The 17,972-nt window shown below is 40.5% G+C and overlaps 1 protein-coding gene across 4 annotated transcripts in view; it reads left to right on the top strand.

The window, feature by feature from the left end:
- Positions 1–16,640, top strand: part of fam76b (family with sequence similarity 76 member B) — a 43,679-nt gene extending 27,039 nt beyond the window's left edge. For 2 of the 4 annotated variants that reach the window (XM_068034038.1, XM_068034036.1), the window contains exons 8-10: positions 5,048–5,180; positions 5,606–5,707; positions 13,230–16,640. In XM_068034038.1, coding sequence (XP_067890139.1) covers positions 5,048–5,180; positions 5,606–5,707; positions 13,230–13,319 — 325 coding nt within the window. In that variant the 3' untranslated portion in view covers positions 13,320–16,640. Of the gene's footprint in view, positions 1–5,044; positions 5,181–5,605; positions 5,708–13,229 lie in introns of all 4 variants that reach the window. The other 2 variants (XM_068034037.1, XM_068034035.1) reach the window with 1 other exon arrangement.
- Positions 16,641–17,972: the final 1,332 nt, after the last annotated feature.

Genomic DNA, 17,972 nt, shown 5'->3' with positions numbered 1-17,972 from the left:
GTAGAGTACCCTTGAAACACCTGCTTTGTGGAGCCTGGTGGTGGCTAATAGGCCACTGTTACAAATCAGTCGTGTTTGAGTCATCTCAGCCCTGCCATCATGTACCCTGATGCAGCCCCAATGCGATGAAAAGTCAGTGAACTTTGGAAGAAACAAGGATCAGTAGGAGGCGGGAAGGATCAGATGGGTGTATTCTAAGATGAGAGAAGTTTTTGGCACTGAGCATGGCTTTTTCTTTTCAACTTTTTTTCTGTCTTCCTGGTTGTGTACCAATCATAGCCAGACTTCTGATGTATTTCTACTGATGTTACTCCAGAGGCAAACTGGAATGGCCTGTGGAGAAGTATTTGGTTTTAGCAGTATGGTTTATGCTATCAATTAAGATCACTGGCAATCCCACATGGCATCACTCTGGAACTACATATACACATTGTGCTTCACTCATTGCTACAGCACTGCTCAAGCAAAAACTAATGAATGATGAGAATATATCCCTCATTGTTGACAGTTATTTAAATTATGAGCTGATAACAGTTTTAAAACTGCTATGCCTGTGCTGGGATGAGGGAGCAGTACCCCAGGACATGCGCGATGCCAATATCATCACCCTCTATAAAAACAAAGGTGACCGCGGTGACTGCAACAACTACCGTGGAATCTCCCTGCTCAGCATAGTGGGGAAAGTCTTTGCTCGAGTTGCTCTGAACAGGCTCCAGAAGCTGGCCGAGCGCGTCTACCCTGAGGCACAGTGTGGCTTTCGTGCAGAGAGATCGACCATTGACATGCTGTTCTCCCTTCGTCAGATACAGGAGAAATGCCGTGAACAACAGATGCCCCTCTACATTGCTTTCATTGATCTCACCAAAGCCTTTGACCTCGTCAGCAGATGTGGTCTCTTCAGACTACTAGAAAAGATTGGATGCCCACCAAAGCTACTAAGTATCATCACCTCATTCCATGACAATATGAAAGGCACAATTCAACATGGTGGCTCCTCCTCAGAGCCCTTTCCTATCCTGAGTGGCGTGAAACAGGGCTGTGTTCTCGCACCCACACTTTTTGGGATTTTCTTCTCCCTGCTGCTTTCACATGCGTTCAAGTCCTCTGAAGAAGGAATTTCCCTCCACACAAGATCAGGAGGCAGGTTGTTCAACCTTGCCCGTCTAAGAGCGAAGTGCAAAGTACGGAATGTCCTCATCAGGGAACTCCTCTTTGCTGACGATGCTGCTTTAACATCTCACACTGAAGAGTGCCTGCAGAGTCTCATCGACAGGTTTGCGGCTGCCTGCAATGAATTTGGCCTAACCATCAGCCTCAAGAAAACAAACATCATGGGGCAGGACATCAGAAATGCTCCATCCATCAATATTGGCGACCACGCTCTGGAAGTGGTTCAAGAGTTCACCTACCTAGGCTCAACTATCACCAGTAACCTGTCTCGATGCAGAAATCAACAAGCGCATGGGAAAGGCTTCCACTGCTATGTCCAGACTGGCCAAGAGAGTGTGGGAAAATGGCGCACTGACACGGAACACAAAAGTCCGAGTGTATCAGGCCTGTGTCCTCAGTACCTTGCTCTATGGCAGCGAGGCCTGGACAACGTATGTCAGCCAAGAGCGACGTCTCAATTCATTCCATCTTCGCTGCCTCCGGAGAATACTTGGCCAGGTGGCAGAACCGTATCTCCAACACAGAAGTCCTCGAGGCGGCCAACATCCCCAGCTTGTACACACTACTGAGTCTGCGGCGCTTGAGATGGCTTGGCCATGTGAGCCGCATGGAAGATGGCAGGATCCCCAAAGACACATTGTACAGCGAGCTCGCCACTGGTATCAGACCCACCGGCCGTCCATGTCTCCGCTATAAAGACGTCTGCAAACACGACATGAAATCCTGTGACATTGATCACAAGTCGCAGGAGTCAGTTGCCAGCGTTCGCCAGAGCTGGCGGGCAGCCATAAAGACAGGGCTAAAATGTGGCGAGTCGAAGAGACTTAGCAGTTGGCAGGAAAAAAGACAGAGGCGCAAGGGGAGAACCAACTGTGCAACAGCCCTGACAAACAAATTTTTCTGCAGCACCTGTGGAAGAGCCTGTCACTCTAGAATTGGCCTTTATAGCCACTCCAGGCGCTGCTTCACAAACCACTGACCACCTCCAGGCGCGTATCCATTGTCTCTTGAGATAAGGAGGCCCAAAAGAAAAGAAAAAGAAAATAAAAAATTGACAGTTGTTTAAATTATGAGCTGGTAACAGTTTTAAAAGATTGACGTACACTGTGTGTAATAGCTGAGACTGACTATATAAAGCAATAAAACATTTTCTAAAATAATATAACACTTGACAGAATCAGTGGATTTCAAAGGGGCATCAAGTTTAATATAGAAGATGGAATGTTATGATCATCCATTATTTGGTCCTATTAGTTTTCTCCTTGAGTAAATCTTTTGTGTGTTGAGGTTTTTCTGTTGCTGAAAATAATTAGCCTCGGAGAAGTCTGACATTTCATTAACATTTGAATAGCATGGTACATCATTTGCAGAATGTTAAAAATCCCTGAATTGTAGGTATCTTTGTATGCAGAAATGCACGGTGTGATTTTACTGAATTGTGCCCATGTTGAAAAGTGTTGCTTTCCCCTTACCTCTGCCCCTCGGGTTCTCTCAAACTCATTTGCATATCCTCAAACGCAAAATCTGCAATGAACCAGTGCAATTGGAGCAGCGTTTTAAAAAAAATTTTTTTAGAGTTTGCTTTAAAAAAAAATCTTGATATATTGTGGCACTTGCTAAAGTTTGTTTGATCAAGCTGAAATCTGTGAAATACACAAAGCGTTTTAAGTCAATGTCAATCCTCCACCTGTGAATAAGAAAAAAGCTATTTGCTAATTATTTTGGCTTATAGTAGTGAGTTCCTTTAGTAAATTTTAAAAAATCAAAACTTGTTAGAATCCTAGTGCCAAAAGTCCTAGCTTAATTTTTGGAACCTTCTCGATTATCTGCAAATGTGCACAATTAGCGGAAATTCCCTTGGTGATTTAATTCATCGTTATTATGGACAGATGGGAAGTTGTGTGGGTGACTTCTACTTTTCACCTCTCAACTGACCACAGATAGCATTTTAAAAAGTGTTTTAGTCCCTGAGTGCTTTAAGGGTCAAATAATTAAACAAATGACAGGTTTTCTCGTAGTTTAAGAAAGAAAGATTAATATTTATTTTTCAATTATTGTGTAAAACTATTCGTGACTTAACCCGCTCACGCAGTCACACACACACATGCGCGTACTCAGGCGCGCGAAATGATTGAGAGTAGCATGTAACCTGCAATTAGAGTCCAATTGTTGTAAAAGAGTTCGTTTTTTAAAAAAAAAATCCTTTTTAAAAGCTTTTTGGAAGGAAATCTTTCAGCAGTGCAGGCCTAAATGTTCGTTGTCCTGAAAAGGATGAAGTGTTGTAGGCTACTTGTGGTTAAGCCTCAATCCTAAGTTGATGGTGGGAAATCCTGGTTCACATTCGCAGATTGGGAGTTCCAAAGTCACCTTGCAGTTTCTCTGCTGCAGTAGTTAAAAGAAAAATTATGACAATCCTCAGTAGAAACACATCACTCTTCTGCCTGGAAAAAAACCTCTCTGGCTGTTATGCCTGTGTACCTTTTTAATGTAGAAACTTGACAGGTTGGTGTGCCAGTCAGTTGACTAAAGGCCCTGGGGTAACTCATACAATGTTCCAGGATGTGGGAACCATCATTACATGATGGCTTCTGAATGTGGTCCCTTCTGATAGGTGTAATTTCACACCTATTATTTTGGCATTAGCGTTTGAGTCAGTCTGTTTGTAACGTTTTGTTAACTTCTATCTGCAGGAATAGAACTATTAGCATGGAGTGGGCTGTTTTCCATTTCAATGTGTTTTCCTCAAAACTAATTCAGATGTGGATAATGAGTTTCATCTTCGCAGACAAACACGCTTGTTAACAGTACAGGACGAGACACCTGACCTCTACTCCATTTTGCCTATGGCACAAAAGTGTCCATTTTTTGTAGTTCAGTTCAACAGTTGACTTTTATTTCATAATTCCTCCAGTTCATTTCATATTTCATTACTGGTCCCTTTGAGTGTGACACTGGGGGCGTGGTCAGTTTTCTGGATGGGGGCCTGCTTCTAGTGCAATGGATTTAAAACTAGCACACAGTAATGGAAACTCAAATTGCACTGAATGCAATTTGCACTTAAAATTCTACAGTCTTTGGCATCAGTTTTGCTGATATCAGGTTCTGAAAAAAAAAAATGCAATCAAGCGAAGCTCAGCCCAAAGTGCTTTGTTTCAATCCTATATCATGTTATTTATTGCCACGTGGTACAGAAGCTTCATTTTGTATATGTGGCTTATTTTCTCTCGCTAAACTGGCATGATTAAATATATCTGAATACTGCTTGCTTGTCTTTATTTTCCACCAGCAAGATTCTAATGTCCTTTTGCAGAATGATGGGTTGCCCTTATCACCCTGCCAAAGTGCTCAAAATCCACCTGGTGTTTTATATAGTTTTTTATACTTGCAGGTAAAATTTACATTTTTAAACAGAATTAATAGGGAAGAAGTAGGAAAGAAAGATGTTTATTTAGTGCATTATGATGTCACTCAAATGTCCCAAAATGCTTCATGTACAATGAATTACTTTGAAATGCAGTCATTATTGTACAGACAAAACATAGCCATTTTGATACCACAAGCAACATTGAGAATAACCAAGGAACTTGATGGTGCTGGTTGAGAGAGGAATGATGAACAGAACACCAGAACTCCTTGTGCTTTCAGTATTATTGGTATAGACAGATGTTGAAGGTTGCCTGTCTTGACAGTCTCCCACTACTATATTGAAGCGTTGTCCTCGATTTATGTGCTGGAGTAGGTGGGGCTTGACCCTACAACTACTTGGCTCAGTTGAGCATGCTGTAAAGTAAGCCAAGCTGACATCTTAATAAAATGAAGTTTTAGCGAATTTGTGATTTGATTTTATATTAAACTACATTTTTTTTTTTGCTAGCAGCTCATTAACCCAGTCAATGGACTCTGGTGGGACAGACAACTTTGTTATTATCAACCAATTAAAAGAAGAGGTGATGTCTTTGAAAAGGCTTCTGCAGCAGAAAGAACAGACCATCTTGGAAAGAGATAAAAAGGTACATTTTAAACAGTAGCAGGTACTGTCCATTATTGCTGCAGGAGATATAGACCAGAAGGTCCTGGGTTTGATTCTCGGTCTGCTGAGTTAACTGATAGGGCAGCAGTTGAAGTGTTACATTTGGGTCTAGTACTCCTGGGTAAGGGGAGAGAGAAAATCAGCCACGATTCACTTTGATTGCTGCCTAGTGCCTCTTGCTATGTGCATCATCAGGTGAAATAGAGTTGTGTTTATAAATGCTGTATGATCTGATCAAATAATTACCAGTGCTCACTTTTGTGAAGAATACCTACTTCGACAAAGTGCCAGTTGATTCTTTCAGGGCAAGAAATTGGAAAAATTTTAAAAATATATCTATGAAGCATTTTGTAGGACAAACTGGGGTTTCTGTGCTTTTAAGTGCTTTTTATTTGTTCCTCAAAGTTGACTGAGTTGAAGGCAGATTTTCAATACCAGGAGTCTAATCTTCGAACAAAAATGAACAACATGGAGAAAGCTCACAAAGATGTAGTGGAACAGCTACAGGTATTTACCAATTTTTAAAAATAATTGCAATATTTTCTTTTGTCTGCACTAACCTAACTTTACAGTATTTAGTTATGTAAAATAATTAAAATTTTTAGACACTGATACTTGGGCATTTATTTGACATGACTTACAATTGTCCAGCTGATGCCTGGTGTGAAATGTCTAAGTCTCTGCATGTTAGTCATCTGTTACCACATCTATTTATGAATTTCATATTTATTGTAAAGCTTGCCATGCTTTGTAATGTTTTTGCTGCAACAAACTTGTTTGAAATTAGAAACTTGTTTAGTTGAGCTCATATCAATACATTTGCACAAAGATAAAATACTTCTAAACAATGTTTCATCGTTGGATGGTGATCAGAATGACTGCATAAACACTAATGCCATCATTCTTCAGTCAAGTTGAGATAATAGATTCAGGCTACAGTGTCACATAACTGGCCAGAGCATGCCATTATCCCATGACCCACAGCAGTAGTTTAGATAAAAATGTTTATATACTGAATTCCATTATAAATATTAACATATGAATTTTTAATGCTAAACATTAGCCAAAAAGGTATGGCTTAGAATTATGACACAAGAGGTGTGGTTTGTAGAAAGGAAGTGTGTACTATATGCAAGACTTCTAATAACATTGCAGTAGATCTCTTCATTTTTTTTTTTTATTTAGAGATACAGCACTGAAACAGGCCCTTCGGCCCACCGAGTCTGTGCCTACCATCAACCACCCATTTTATACTAATCCTACACTAATCCCATATTCCTACCACATCCCCACCTGTCCTTATGTTTCCCTACCACCTACCTATACTAGGGGCAATTTATAATGGCCAATTACCTACCAACCTGCAAGTCTTTTGGCTGTGGGAGGAAACCGGAGCACCCGAAGAAAACCCACGCAGACCCAGGGAGAATTTGCAAACTCCACACAGGCAGTACCCAGAATTGAACCCGGGTCGCTGGAGCGGTGAGGCTGCGGTGCTAGCCACTGTGCCGCCCCCATTGCTGACTGTGAATTTGCCATTTTATAAGAACAAGAATGTTAGCCAATTAATATGAAGGATCATGACCATTAGCTTCAAGACTGTCCTTGGAAGCACTGGGAAGGGGATCTGGCAGAGGTGGGGTCTTTGGGCCCAACAGCATTTTCATGGTGTGTTCCAGTGTTGGAATGCGTGGAGGACGTCATCTGGAATCAAAGTGGAAACACATTGAAATCAGGGAATGGGGATAAGGGATTTGTGAGCACAGAGAGGGATCTGTGATTAGGGGAAGTCTAGGGAGATTGTTGTTGGGATCCAAAAGAATATGGAGGGGCAGGCATGGAATACTGGGGCTTGCTGTACTTTGACATTATTTGGGGGAGCATTGTTTAGTAGCCATGTGAGCAAAACGATGTAGAAGGAGACCCAAACTATTTGCCTCCTTAACGCATCAGCCTCTGCCCTCCACCATGTTCCTACCCAATAGCCTCCTTCCTCTTGAGCACTCTGGTAGCTCCCTTCTGCTTCCCTCCACCATTGCCCACTCCCAAACCCCTCCTACCTATCTTCATTCCCACGGTCAATTGAATCCTATTGTGTTTTCCTGCCTTAAAGCATTTAATGTAAATTATCTGCTTCAAGTTAATAGATGGAAAATCACACTGGGTGTGCACTTTCCTGGCCTAGATAGGTGACGACATTCCCAAGAATTTGCTACATTTGTTTTTCTAGGTGGTAGGGTTTGTGGATTGGGAGGTGCTGCAGAAAAAGTCTTAAGGATGTACTGCAGTGCAGTAGATAGTACACACTGCAGCCATGGCACTAGAATAGTGGAAGTGGTGGATGTTAGGCGAGTAGATGAGCAGGCAATCAAGCAGACTGCTTTGTCCTACATCGTGTTGAGCTGTTTGCATGTGGCAACTGTACCTAAACAGGCAGTCCATCACTTTCTGACATGCGCCTTGTAGATGGTGGAGAGGCATGGGGAAGTTGGGAGATGAGCCATTTGCTGTAGAAAACCCAGCCTTTATTTTATTCATTCATGGGATGTGAGCATCAATGACGATGCCAGCATTTATTGCCCGTCCCTATTTGCCCTTGACAATGTGATGATGAACCATCTTTTTGAACTGCTGCGGTCTGTGTGCTGTAGGTACTCTCTCAGTGCTATTGGGGAGGGAGTTCCATGATGTTTTCCCACTTACAAGGAATAGAAATGTAGTTCCAAGTCAGGATGGTCTATGACTTGGAGAATTTGGGGGTGGTGGTGGTCACATGCTCCTACTGCCCTTGTTCTTCTAGGTGGTAGAGGTTGTGGGTTTGGAAGGTGCATTCGAAGAAACCTTGCCAAGTTGCTGCAGTGCATCTTGTGGATGATGCACACTGCTGCCACTGTGTGTCGGTGGTGGATGTGGTGCCAATCCAGCCAGCTGCTGTGTCCTGGATGGTGTTGAGCTTCTTGAGTGTTGTTGGAGCTGCAAGTTGGGAGTATTCCATCGCAGTCCTGACTTATGACTTCAAGGGGGTCACACATTTAAAACTGAGATGCGAAGGAATTTCTTCTCTGAGGGTGGTGAAGCTCTGGAATTCTCTACCTCAGACAATTGTGGAGGCTAAGTCACTAAATGTATTTAAGGAGGAGGTAGATAAATTTTTGAAATCTTGGAGTGGAGTGTTATGCTGAGCAGGCCTGAAAGAGGAGTTGAGGCCTGGGGCTGATCTGCCATGATCTTATTGAATGGCGGGGCAGGCTTGAGGGACTGAATGGCCTACTGCTGCTCCTATTTCTTATGTTCTTTTGTAAGATGGTGGACAGACTTTGGAGAGTCAGGAGGTGAGTTACTCGCCACAGAATTCCCAGCTTCTGATCTGCTCTTGTAACCACAGTATTTATATGGCTCGTCCAGTTAAGTTTCTGGTCAGTGGTAACCCCCAGGCTATTGATGGTGAGGTACTTGGCAATGGTAATGCTGGTGAATGTCATGGGGAGATTGTTTCGATTCTTTCTTGTTGGAGATGGTTATTGCATGGCACCTGTGTGGAACTAGTGTTTTTTGTTACTTATCAGCCCAAGCCTGAATGTTGTCCAGGTCTTGCTGCATGTGGGCACAGACTGCTTTGGTATCTGAGGAGTTGCGAATGGAACTGAACATTCTGCGAACATCTCAACTTCTGATCTTATGATGGAGGAATGGTTGGGCCTCGGACAGTACACTGAGGAGCTCTTGCAGTGATGTCCTGGGGCTGAGATGATTGGCCTCCTACAACCACATCCCATGAATAAATATAATAAAGGCTGGGCTTTCTACAGCAAATGGCTCATCTCCTGACTTCCCCCAGCCTCTCTACCATCTACAAGGCGCATGTCAGCAAGTGATGATGCCTGGTTAGATACAGTTGCCACAGGCAAGAAGCTCAACACCATGCCGGACAAAGCAGTCTGCTTGATCACCTGCTCATCCACTCGCCTAACATCCACCACTTCCACTATTCGAGTGCCATGGTTGCAGTGTTTACTATATACTGCACTGCAGTAAATCCTTGAGGCTTTTTCTGCAGCACCTCCCAAACCCATGAATTCAACCAACTAGAAAAACAAATGTAGCAAATTCTTGGGAATGCCATCACCTATCTAGATCAGGAAAGTTGTGCCTCCAACCAGTGGAGTTTTCCTTTTTGATTCCCATTAACTTGAACTTTGCTCAGGCTCCTTGATGCTAGTCAAATGCTGCCTTGATGCCAAGAGCAGTCACTCTTGTCTCACCTCTGGAATTTATCTAATTTTTTTGTCCAACTTTCGACCAAGGCTGTAATGAGGTCTGGAGCCAAGTGGCCCTGGTGGAACCCAATCTGAACATCGGTGAGCAGATTATTGCCGAGTAAGTGCTGTTTGATAGCACTGTCGACAGCATCTTCCATTGCTTTGCTGATGATTGAAAGTAAACTGATAGGGTGGTAATTGGCCGGATTGGATTTGTCCTGCTTTTCATGGACAGGAAGTACCTGGGCAATTTTCCACATTGTCAGGTAGATGCCAAAATATACAAACTGGGTGGTTTTATTTTAATAAAAAAAAGTCAACATATGAAACTCTCCGCCGAACAAAGTGGGTGGAGGGGTGCCTCCACCACCCGGTAAACGGGACCTGGAACAAGCAGAGATCAGTAGCTGTACTGGAACATCTTTGCTTGAGGTGCAGCTAGTTCTGGAGCACAAGTCTTCAGTACTACAGCTGGATGTTGTCAGGATCCATAGCCTTTGCTGTATCCAGCTGTTTCTTGATATCACGTGGAGCGAGATCCATCTTTGTGCTTCTCGATCTGTCTGCAGCCTTTGACACAGTTGACCACATCATCCTTCTCCAGTGCCTCCACTGTTGTTTAGCTGGGTGAGACTGTTCTCACCTGGTTCCATTCTTCTTTATCTCATCCATAGCTAGAGTAGCACTTGCAGTAGCTTCCCTTCCCACTCCTGCAACGGTACCTCTGGTGTTCCCCAAGGGTCTATCTTTGGCTTCCTCCTATTCCTCATCTACATGCTGAGGTGAGCATCATCATCCTAAAGCACAGCGTTCGTTTTCATATTTATGCTGATGACACACAGCTCTACCTCACCATCAGCCCTCTCGACGACTCCACTGTTGCTAAATGATTAGACTGCTTATCTGACATCCAGTACTGGATGAGCAAAATTTCCTCCAATTAAAATACTGGAAATCCCAAGCCATTGTTTTTGGTCCACGCTCCAAATTCCGTTCCCTATCTCTTGATTCCAGCTCTCTCCCTGAAAACAGTTGGTATGCAAGCTAGGTGTCATATTTGATCCTGAGACAAGCTTCCGATCGCATAGTCGTGCCGTCACTAACGCCACCTATTTTCACCTACGTAATGTCGCTCAACTTCGCCCAGGTCTCATCTGGTATTGCTAAAACCCTCATCCATGCCTTTGTTACCTCTAGACTTGATTATTCCAATGCATTCCTGGCTGGTCTCCCATATTCTACCCTTTGGAAACATGAGGGCATCCAAGACTCTGCCCACGTCTTAACTTGCATCAAGACCTATCACCCCTGTGCTTGCTGACCTATGTTGTCACCTGGTCAAGCAACATCTTGATTTTAAAATTCTGATCCTTGTTTTCAAATCCTCCATGGCCTCGCCCCTCCCTATCTCTGTAATCTCTGCCAGCGCCACAACCCTCAAATATGTGTGCTTAACTAGTTCTGTCCTTTTTGAGCATCCCCAATTTAAATTGCTCCACCACTGATGACCGCGCTGTGAGTTGCCTGAGCTCTGGAATTTCCTCCCTACACTTCTCAGTCTCTTTATCTCACTTTCCTCCTTTTAAGATACTCCTTAAGACCTACATCTTTGACCAAGCTTTTGGTCATCTGACCTAATTTCTCCATGTGGCTGTCTGATATATTTTGTATTATAGTGCTCCTGTGGAGCGCCTTGCAATGTTTTTATTATGTTAAAGGTACTATATAAGTATAAGTTGTCGTTGCGCATTGAATTGGCTGAAGACTGGCATCAGTGATGCTGAAGGCCTTAGGAGGAGGCCAAGATGGATCATCCACTTGGCATTTCTGGTTGAAGTGTTTGCAAATACATCAGCCTTGTCTTTTGCTCTAGTAGTCATGACAGTTTGTGGTTGGTCCAGATGAATTTTAGTCAGTGGTGACCTTTGGGAATCTTAATTGTGGAAGACCTGGCATTGGTAATGTCACCGAATGATGAGGGGGAATGGTTTGGCTCTCTTTTTGGAGATATCATTGGCTGATGCTAGTTACACTAGTAAACACAACTATCACTTGACATAATAAAAACACAAAGTGCTGGAAATACTTAGCAGGTCAGGTAGCAGCTGTGGAGCGAGAAGCAGAGTTAACATTTCAGGTCTCTGGCCTTTCATCAGAGCTGGCAACGGTTAGAAAAGAAATAGGTTTTAAGCAAGTGAAGTGGGGTGGGGTTGGTGGGGAAGAAAACAAAAGGGAAGGTGTGTGATAGGACAGGAGAGATTAAATAACAAAGCTGTCATGGGACCAGAGCAAAGAACGTGTTGATGCTTGTGGTGAAAGACAAAGCATTACTCCAGAGAAAGTGTTAATGGCAGAGTAATGAGCAGCTCTGTCCATATGAAAAGCAGGCACATGGTAAAAAAAAATAGAAAAGAAGGCCAGTCGTGCTCTGAAATTGTTGAACTCGAGGTAGAGTCCCGTGAGACTGTAGAATGTCTAAGCAAAAGATCAGGTGCTGCTCCTTGATGCTGCATTGATGTTCACTGGAACACTGCAGCAGGCCAAGGACAGAAATGTGGGCATGAGAGTAGGGGTGTGTGTTGAAATGGCAAGCAACTGGAAGCTCGTAGTCATGCTTTTGGACTGAGTGGAGGTGTTGCGCAAAGCAATTGCCCACTCTGTGTTTGGTCTCCCCAATGTAGAGGTGACTGTAATTGTTTGCTGATGATTCAGAGTAGACTGATATGGTGGTAATTGGCAAATTTGTCCAGCATTTTGTGTACTGGACATATCTCAGCAATTTTCCACAATGTTCAGTAGATGCCAATGTTGGAGCTGTACTGAAACAGCTTGGCTAAAGGCTTGACTTGTTCTTTACCACAGTCACAATGTTGTCAGGGCCCATATCCTTTGCTATGTCCAGCTGTTTCTTGGTGTCATGTGGAATAATGTGAATTTGCTGAAGACTAGCATCTGTAATGGCGGGGACCTTGGAACGAGGCAGAGAAAGGTTGTCCACTTAACATTTTTGGCTTGAAATTGTTGCAAATGCTTCAACCTTGTATTTTTTATTTGCATGCTGGACACATTCAGGATAGAATGTTCATGGAGCCTCCTCCAGTTAGTAAGATATGTAGATAGATGTACACAATGAAGTGCTGAAAATACATGTGAAAACATGTTTAAAACCCCTTGATTAACAAATAAGTGGAAAGCTACTTTTTTCACCATTTAAAAAACATTGCCACAAGTTTCATTAACTGCTTAATCACTTTGGCGGCTGCAACCGTATTTCTCATCAGTGTAAGTTAAATCCTCTTGCCTATTGGAGACCTCAAATACGAACAGCAACCAAGAACACCGACCTGGACAGTCTCCAAATGTGATTAAAAATTTTACCCTTTTTTAATGAGTATTTGAAAAATGGTTACTATCCCTAAATTTTTTTAAAACTATTTGGGTTAACTAAATGTATCTCATATCTGTGTTATCCTCTATTAACCATACAATTCAAATCCAATTACATTGATTATCCAGTCCACACTATAGTGTGGATGAGAACCTTTTTAGTCTATTTAGGCTGTTATAATAAATGCTGGCTTAGGCAGCAACGCTTACATCCCATGAATGAATAAAAAAAACTTAATGTATTAAGCAGAGAGATGAGATGGCCTTTGAGTGTGTCTCTAAAATACTTTGGTTTTTTTTTATGTGATACACATTTCATATAACTTAGTATTACAATACTTGTGTTTTAAACTGATCATTGTATAGTTACTATTTTTTCATAGGCCAAAAATCGAGAATTGCTGAAACAAGTTGCAGCATTGTCCAAGGGTAAAAAGATGGAAAAGACTGGAAACGTACTGCTGTCTCCTTGAGGGGTTCCCTGACAGGTGCATCTTGCAAATGAAAGCAAATACTGCCATGGTTGTAGAAAGTTACTGTGAAGTCTTTACAAATTTTTGCACCCTGGTTTGTTTTCAAAGTGGCTAGATTTAGTCTTTTTTATATATTTTTAACTAGCAATAAGAAACAGGTTTGTCTTACGTGAACAGTACTATCTATCACACAAGATATTGAATCCCTTTTATTTTCACCTTGAATTTGGAAGTTTGAAAAGTGAATGCAAAGTAATAATGGAGCTATAGTCTATTGTTACTTACTGCAGAAAATTGCTTGGAGTTACCTTGCAATAAAATTCTAAAGTGTCACTTTTTGACTTTACTATTTTTACAGTAAAACTTTTATTTTACAGAAAACATGAGAGGTCTGGCAAAATATTTCTGCTAATTAGAGTTCCTGTAATCCTGTAATAGTTTTAGTGGGAACCAGGGAAAAGATTTGTTTATAATTGGAGTTTTGAATGTAAAATATAAATTACATTCTCTATTTGGAGAGCGCTGTGAACGCCTTTATCCAGATGAGCTGCAGAAGACTTGTATATATGCTTTATGCAAGTCAAAACCAATATAAATGTGTGGAACGTATATAGTGAAAACAATGTGATCTGTCCAGAGCTGCCTTTTGGAAATTTTCTCAGTGCTGTAGAATTTTGAACAGTTGATGTTTCTGATAAATTAACTAACACTAGAAATGTTTGGGTGGAAAACTCCCTTTTCAGCAACATTTCGTGTTGCTTTCACCTTAATTGATGAATGTGTATTTCTACATATGTACATGAAAATTATGTAAAATTGATTGAACGGCAATACAGGATAGCAAACTGATGTGTATTTTGGAAAAAAGAAGGAACTTTAGATATGAGTTGATAAGTGAGCTCTCCCCATAGGACATACACAAGTTATTTTTGTCTACCTTTCATCTGAAAGAACAACTCCAGGTACTGTGCAATTATAATTGTTTCAATCTCCATCCCAAAAAAATGCTTTTTTTTTTGCTTTTTTACCAAATTATAAATGGCAATTTATAATTATAAATGAACCCCGAATAAATATGTTGTTGTAGAATGTTTTTTTCTTCTATTGCCGCGTGTGTACAATTTTGTTTCTGTTCTATGAATGAAGCTTATAAAATGGATGGGATTCTTGAGATTGATGTATGTGATGAAAGTTGGAGTTGTGCCTTAGGGAAGTTAGCCTTATCTCATTTTATATCTCATGTTAAAGGAAAAATGTTCAAATTTGTATAATACATAAATTGCTGTAAATGACCTATGATTCAAATTATATAATTATTTAGATGTCCCAAAAAAGTTATGATTAGCACAATCCTATAATAATGAGGCTATAGAACATTAACTAATAGTTCACAGATCCATTTCATAAAACTGTTTATAGTATAGAGCGAGCTGTCCCTTTTTAAACTATTCTTAGTTTAGCTATACTGTATATAGCAAAACCACAAATTGTGTATGCAAGATAAATTTGTACAATTTTTACTCAGCCTTTTGATAAAATTACATTTTCATGTAAAGGTGCTATTAAATAACATGAAATGGTGAATACATTTAATTATTGGACTTATGGCATGCGTTAATTATATTTCTTTGGAAACAGTATTCAAATTTTCTAAATTGAAGATTTTTAATTTTTGTACCATACATTTTTGTTAAATTGCCCTTAAATAGCATTGTCTTTTAGATTTTTTTTAAACAGAAATAATACAACAGTTTAGGAAGGAAGCAAAAAAGAATTTCCACAGCATTCAGTCAGATGTATGACGTAACAGCTTGGCAGTTAACAGACTGGTATAAGAAATTCTTTTAAGTTCTGGTTGTAGACAATAATTATTTTATGTACAGCGTTTCTCTACATTTTGTATTCATTTATTTTTAATAATTCTACCTGAACCTTGTATTCTGGCAATTCCAATACAGGCCATCTTTTGTTGACCACTATTTTTCACCAGCATGAAGTTGAATAGGCCATATAAAGCTATGCATTTAAAACATAAAAATGTCAACAGTATCACTTTTTGGTAACTGTATGAAACAAGAAAAATTAAATATTATTCTCTCTCGCAAATGATGCTTGATAACGTCACCATGCAATTGTATGAACAGGCTTTAAAACGTCTAGCAGATAACTTTTTATAAAGGGCATTATAAAATTGTTACAGAATAATAAAAAAAAATTGCAAGAGTAAGTTTTGTTTGAACTCTTGGTTTCATAGTGATGTGAGAATATTTGGTAGCATGTTGTTACTCCAATACAAGCATGAACCCTAGGGCCTTGAATTACCTCTTCGAGAGCTGATGCATACTTGATGAAACTAATTTTGTAACCTATTTGGTGAGAACAGTTTGCAGTATTTTGTGTGTAAACAGGAGCATATAACAAAAGTTGGTAGAACAGAATTGGCAGAATGTGATCTAACCGAGTGTAAATTGCCATTGACCTCTACCAGTAACAGTGCCTTGTCATTCTACAACCTTTTAAATTTAGCATACATTCTGTAGTTATGGTGATACGTTACTATTTGTATACAACATTTTGCTAATGCACCAGGTTGCGTATTTGTAAATGCTGTAATTTTCTTTGTAGAGTAACTCCATGTTTTTAAACTTCATTTTAATCATGTAATTCCATGCTTTTTCACTGAGGCTAATTCTAGTTACATTATGTGTATGAAGGATTATTATCCTTCCGGTCTGGGCTACAAACCTTTGATCAGATATGTATACAATGTAATTTGTAAAATGGGGTGCAGAGAATTCAGAGACTTCACAGTATTTAAACCTGGATGGTGGATTTTAATCATGTGCTGAATTTTAAGATTTTAATATTGTTTATATTTGTTTTTACCTCCATTTATTACTTGAAAATTCTAAGTTGTAAAATAGTCTGGGATGTTTCCTTGCAGCAATAGACATAGACTTATGCTTTGTATTTTATTTTGGAAAGAAGTCTCTTGTATCAGTGGTGAAACTGCAAGGTATTGTACTGTATTTCATTTTTATGTAACCATAAACGTAAATTCATTAAACTTGTGTCCTTTCTAATTGAATAGGATTTAAGTTAAAGCTGCCAGTTGTATATTTTAAAATCTCACAACTCATCTTGTATTTCTTCTGTTTCCTCCTTAAGGAACTGTATGCATAAATGCTTGGAATGTGTTCCTTAGAATTTGTAACTATACACAGGAACAACCTGAATTCTGTAATCAGACATTGGTCAACAACTGAAATTTTATACTTGTTTTCTAAATCTTGACAGTTTGAAATAAATCTTGTTAAAATATTCTGCTTTAATGTCAAATGCTGTTTTAGGGATTTCATTTACTTTCCTATTTTAGTGGGTACACTATCTCAGTTATCAGATTGATGTAAACTTGATAAATTGTCCTTATGGGCACTGAATTCTGTTTTTAAATTAATGTTGAGGAGTTCCCTAATGGCTCAATGGTTTATCCAGTGAGAAGCTGAATCTCACAGGCTAGGAAAGTCCCATGTTCAATCCCATGTCTGTGCTGCATGAGCTGATCTCATTGCAGTCACTTGTAGTGACTGCAACAGCCTGGATGAGGGAGGGACATTTTTATCAATGTCATTGATATCCTGTGACCCTTGCTTCAAGTGCAGATCTATGGATGTTGATGAGGCCAAGTTTTCAGGCTCAATGTGATGGTTTTGACAACAAAATAGCTCACTGAACTCACTATGTAAGCTTCAGCATAAACAGAAGGCTATCTGGGTAAGGTACTGGAGAGCAACATTCCTCTAACTATGTTCCAGCAACATGGTGTTCATGGTGGAATAAAATTAATTGACGAGGAAAAAATAGAATATTTACTTTCTCATTTACTAGTTGTAAGTTGATGTGAAATTCCCTATAATTTGAGTAATAAATTTAACTGTACTGCACTGCTCTTTCAATATGTTTTGCAGAGCTACCTTTGTGTCAGAGTGGACACTAGCAGCTTTGTGTAATGTCAGTTTTAGTTCTTAGGGTTTCTGTACCAATATATTTGTTTGTGAAACTAGAGTAGGCAATATTCTTTTACAGACAGTGTGCAGTGTTTGTTCATTCACAAAATCATTCACTTAGTAAATTGTAGAGAACAGGAGCCCATGGTTGCATGCCCAACCCAACCTTAGATTTCACACAATATATTGAGGTTAACCTCTGAGGATTCAATGGGATTAACTATTTCGAAGTTATGAGAGCCTAAAGCATGCAGTGGACAGATCCTGGAACTGCAGCCACAGAACAAGAAAATTATTGTAGTGCTCTTCTAAGACCCAGGGCTGAATTTTACCCCCATAGGACGGGAGCTGTCCACCAACTGGAAAGTCAGTGGCAAACCTGCCTCTGCCTGGCCTGGGGATCCAGAATGCGTTTTACAGTCCCCAGGCCTTTAATTGGTTCTGAGGTGGGATTCCACCTCATTGAGGCAGGACGTCATGCCTAATGGAGCTGCTGGCCAATCAATGGGCTGGCAAATCTCTGTCCCAGCAGTGCCACTAGGAGCAGTGGCCACTGCTGGGACTGCAACCTAGCTGAAGACGCAAGATGTCAGGGAGCCCTGGAGAACTGGTAAATTTTTGGGGCCTTGCTGGGGGGCAATCGGTC

The sequence above is a fragment of the Heterodontus francisci genome, chromosome 6 (genome assembly GCF_036365525.1).
Source record: "Heterodontus francisci isolate sHetFra1 chromosome 6, sHetFra1.hap1, whole genome shotgun sequence".
NCBI classification, from domain to species: Eukaryota; Metazoa; Chordata; class Chondrichthyes; order Heterodontiformes; family Heterodontidae; genus Heterodontus; species Heterodontus francisci.
This window is presented reverse-complemented; position numbering and strand designations above follow the sequence as displayed.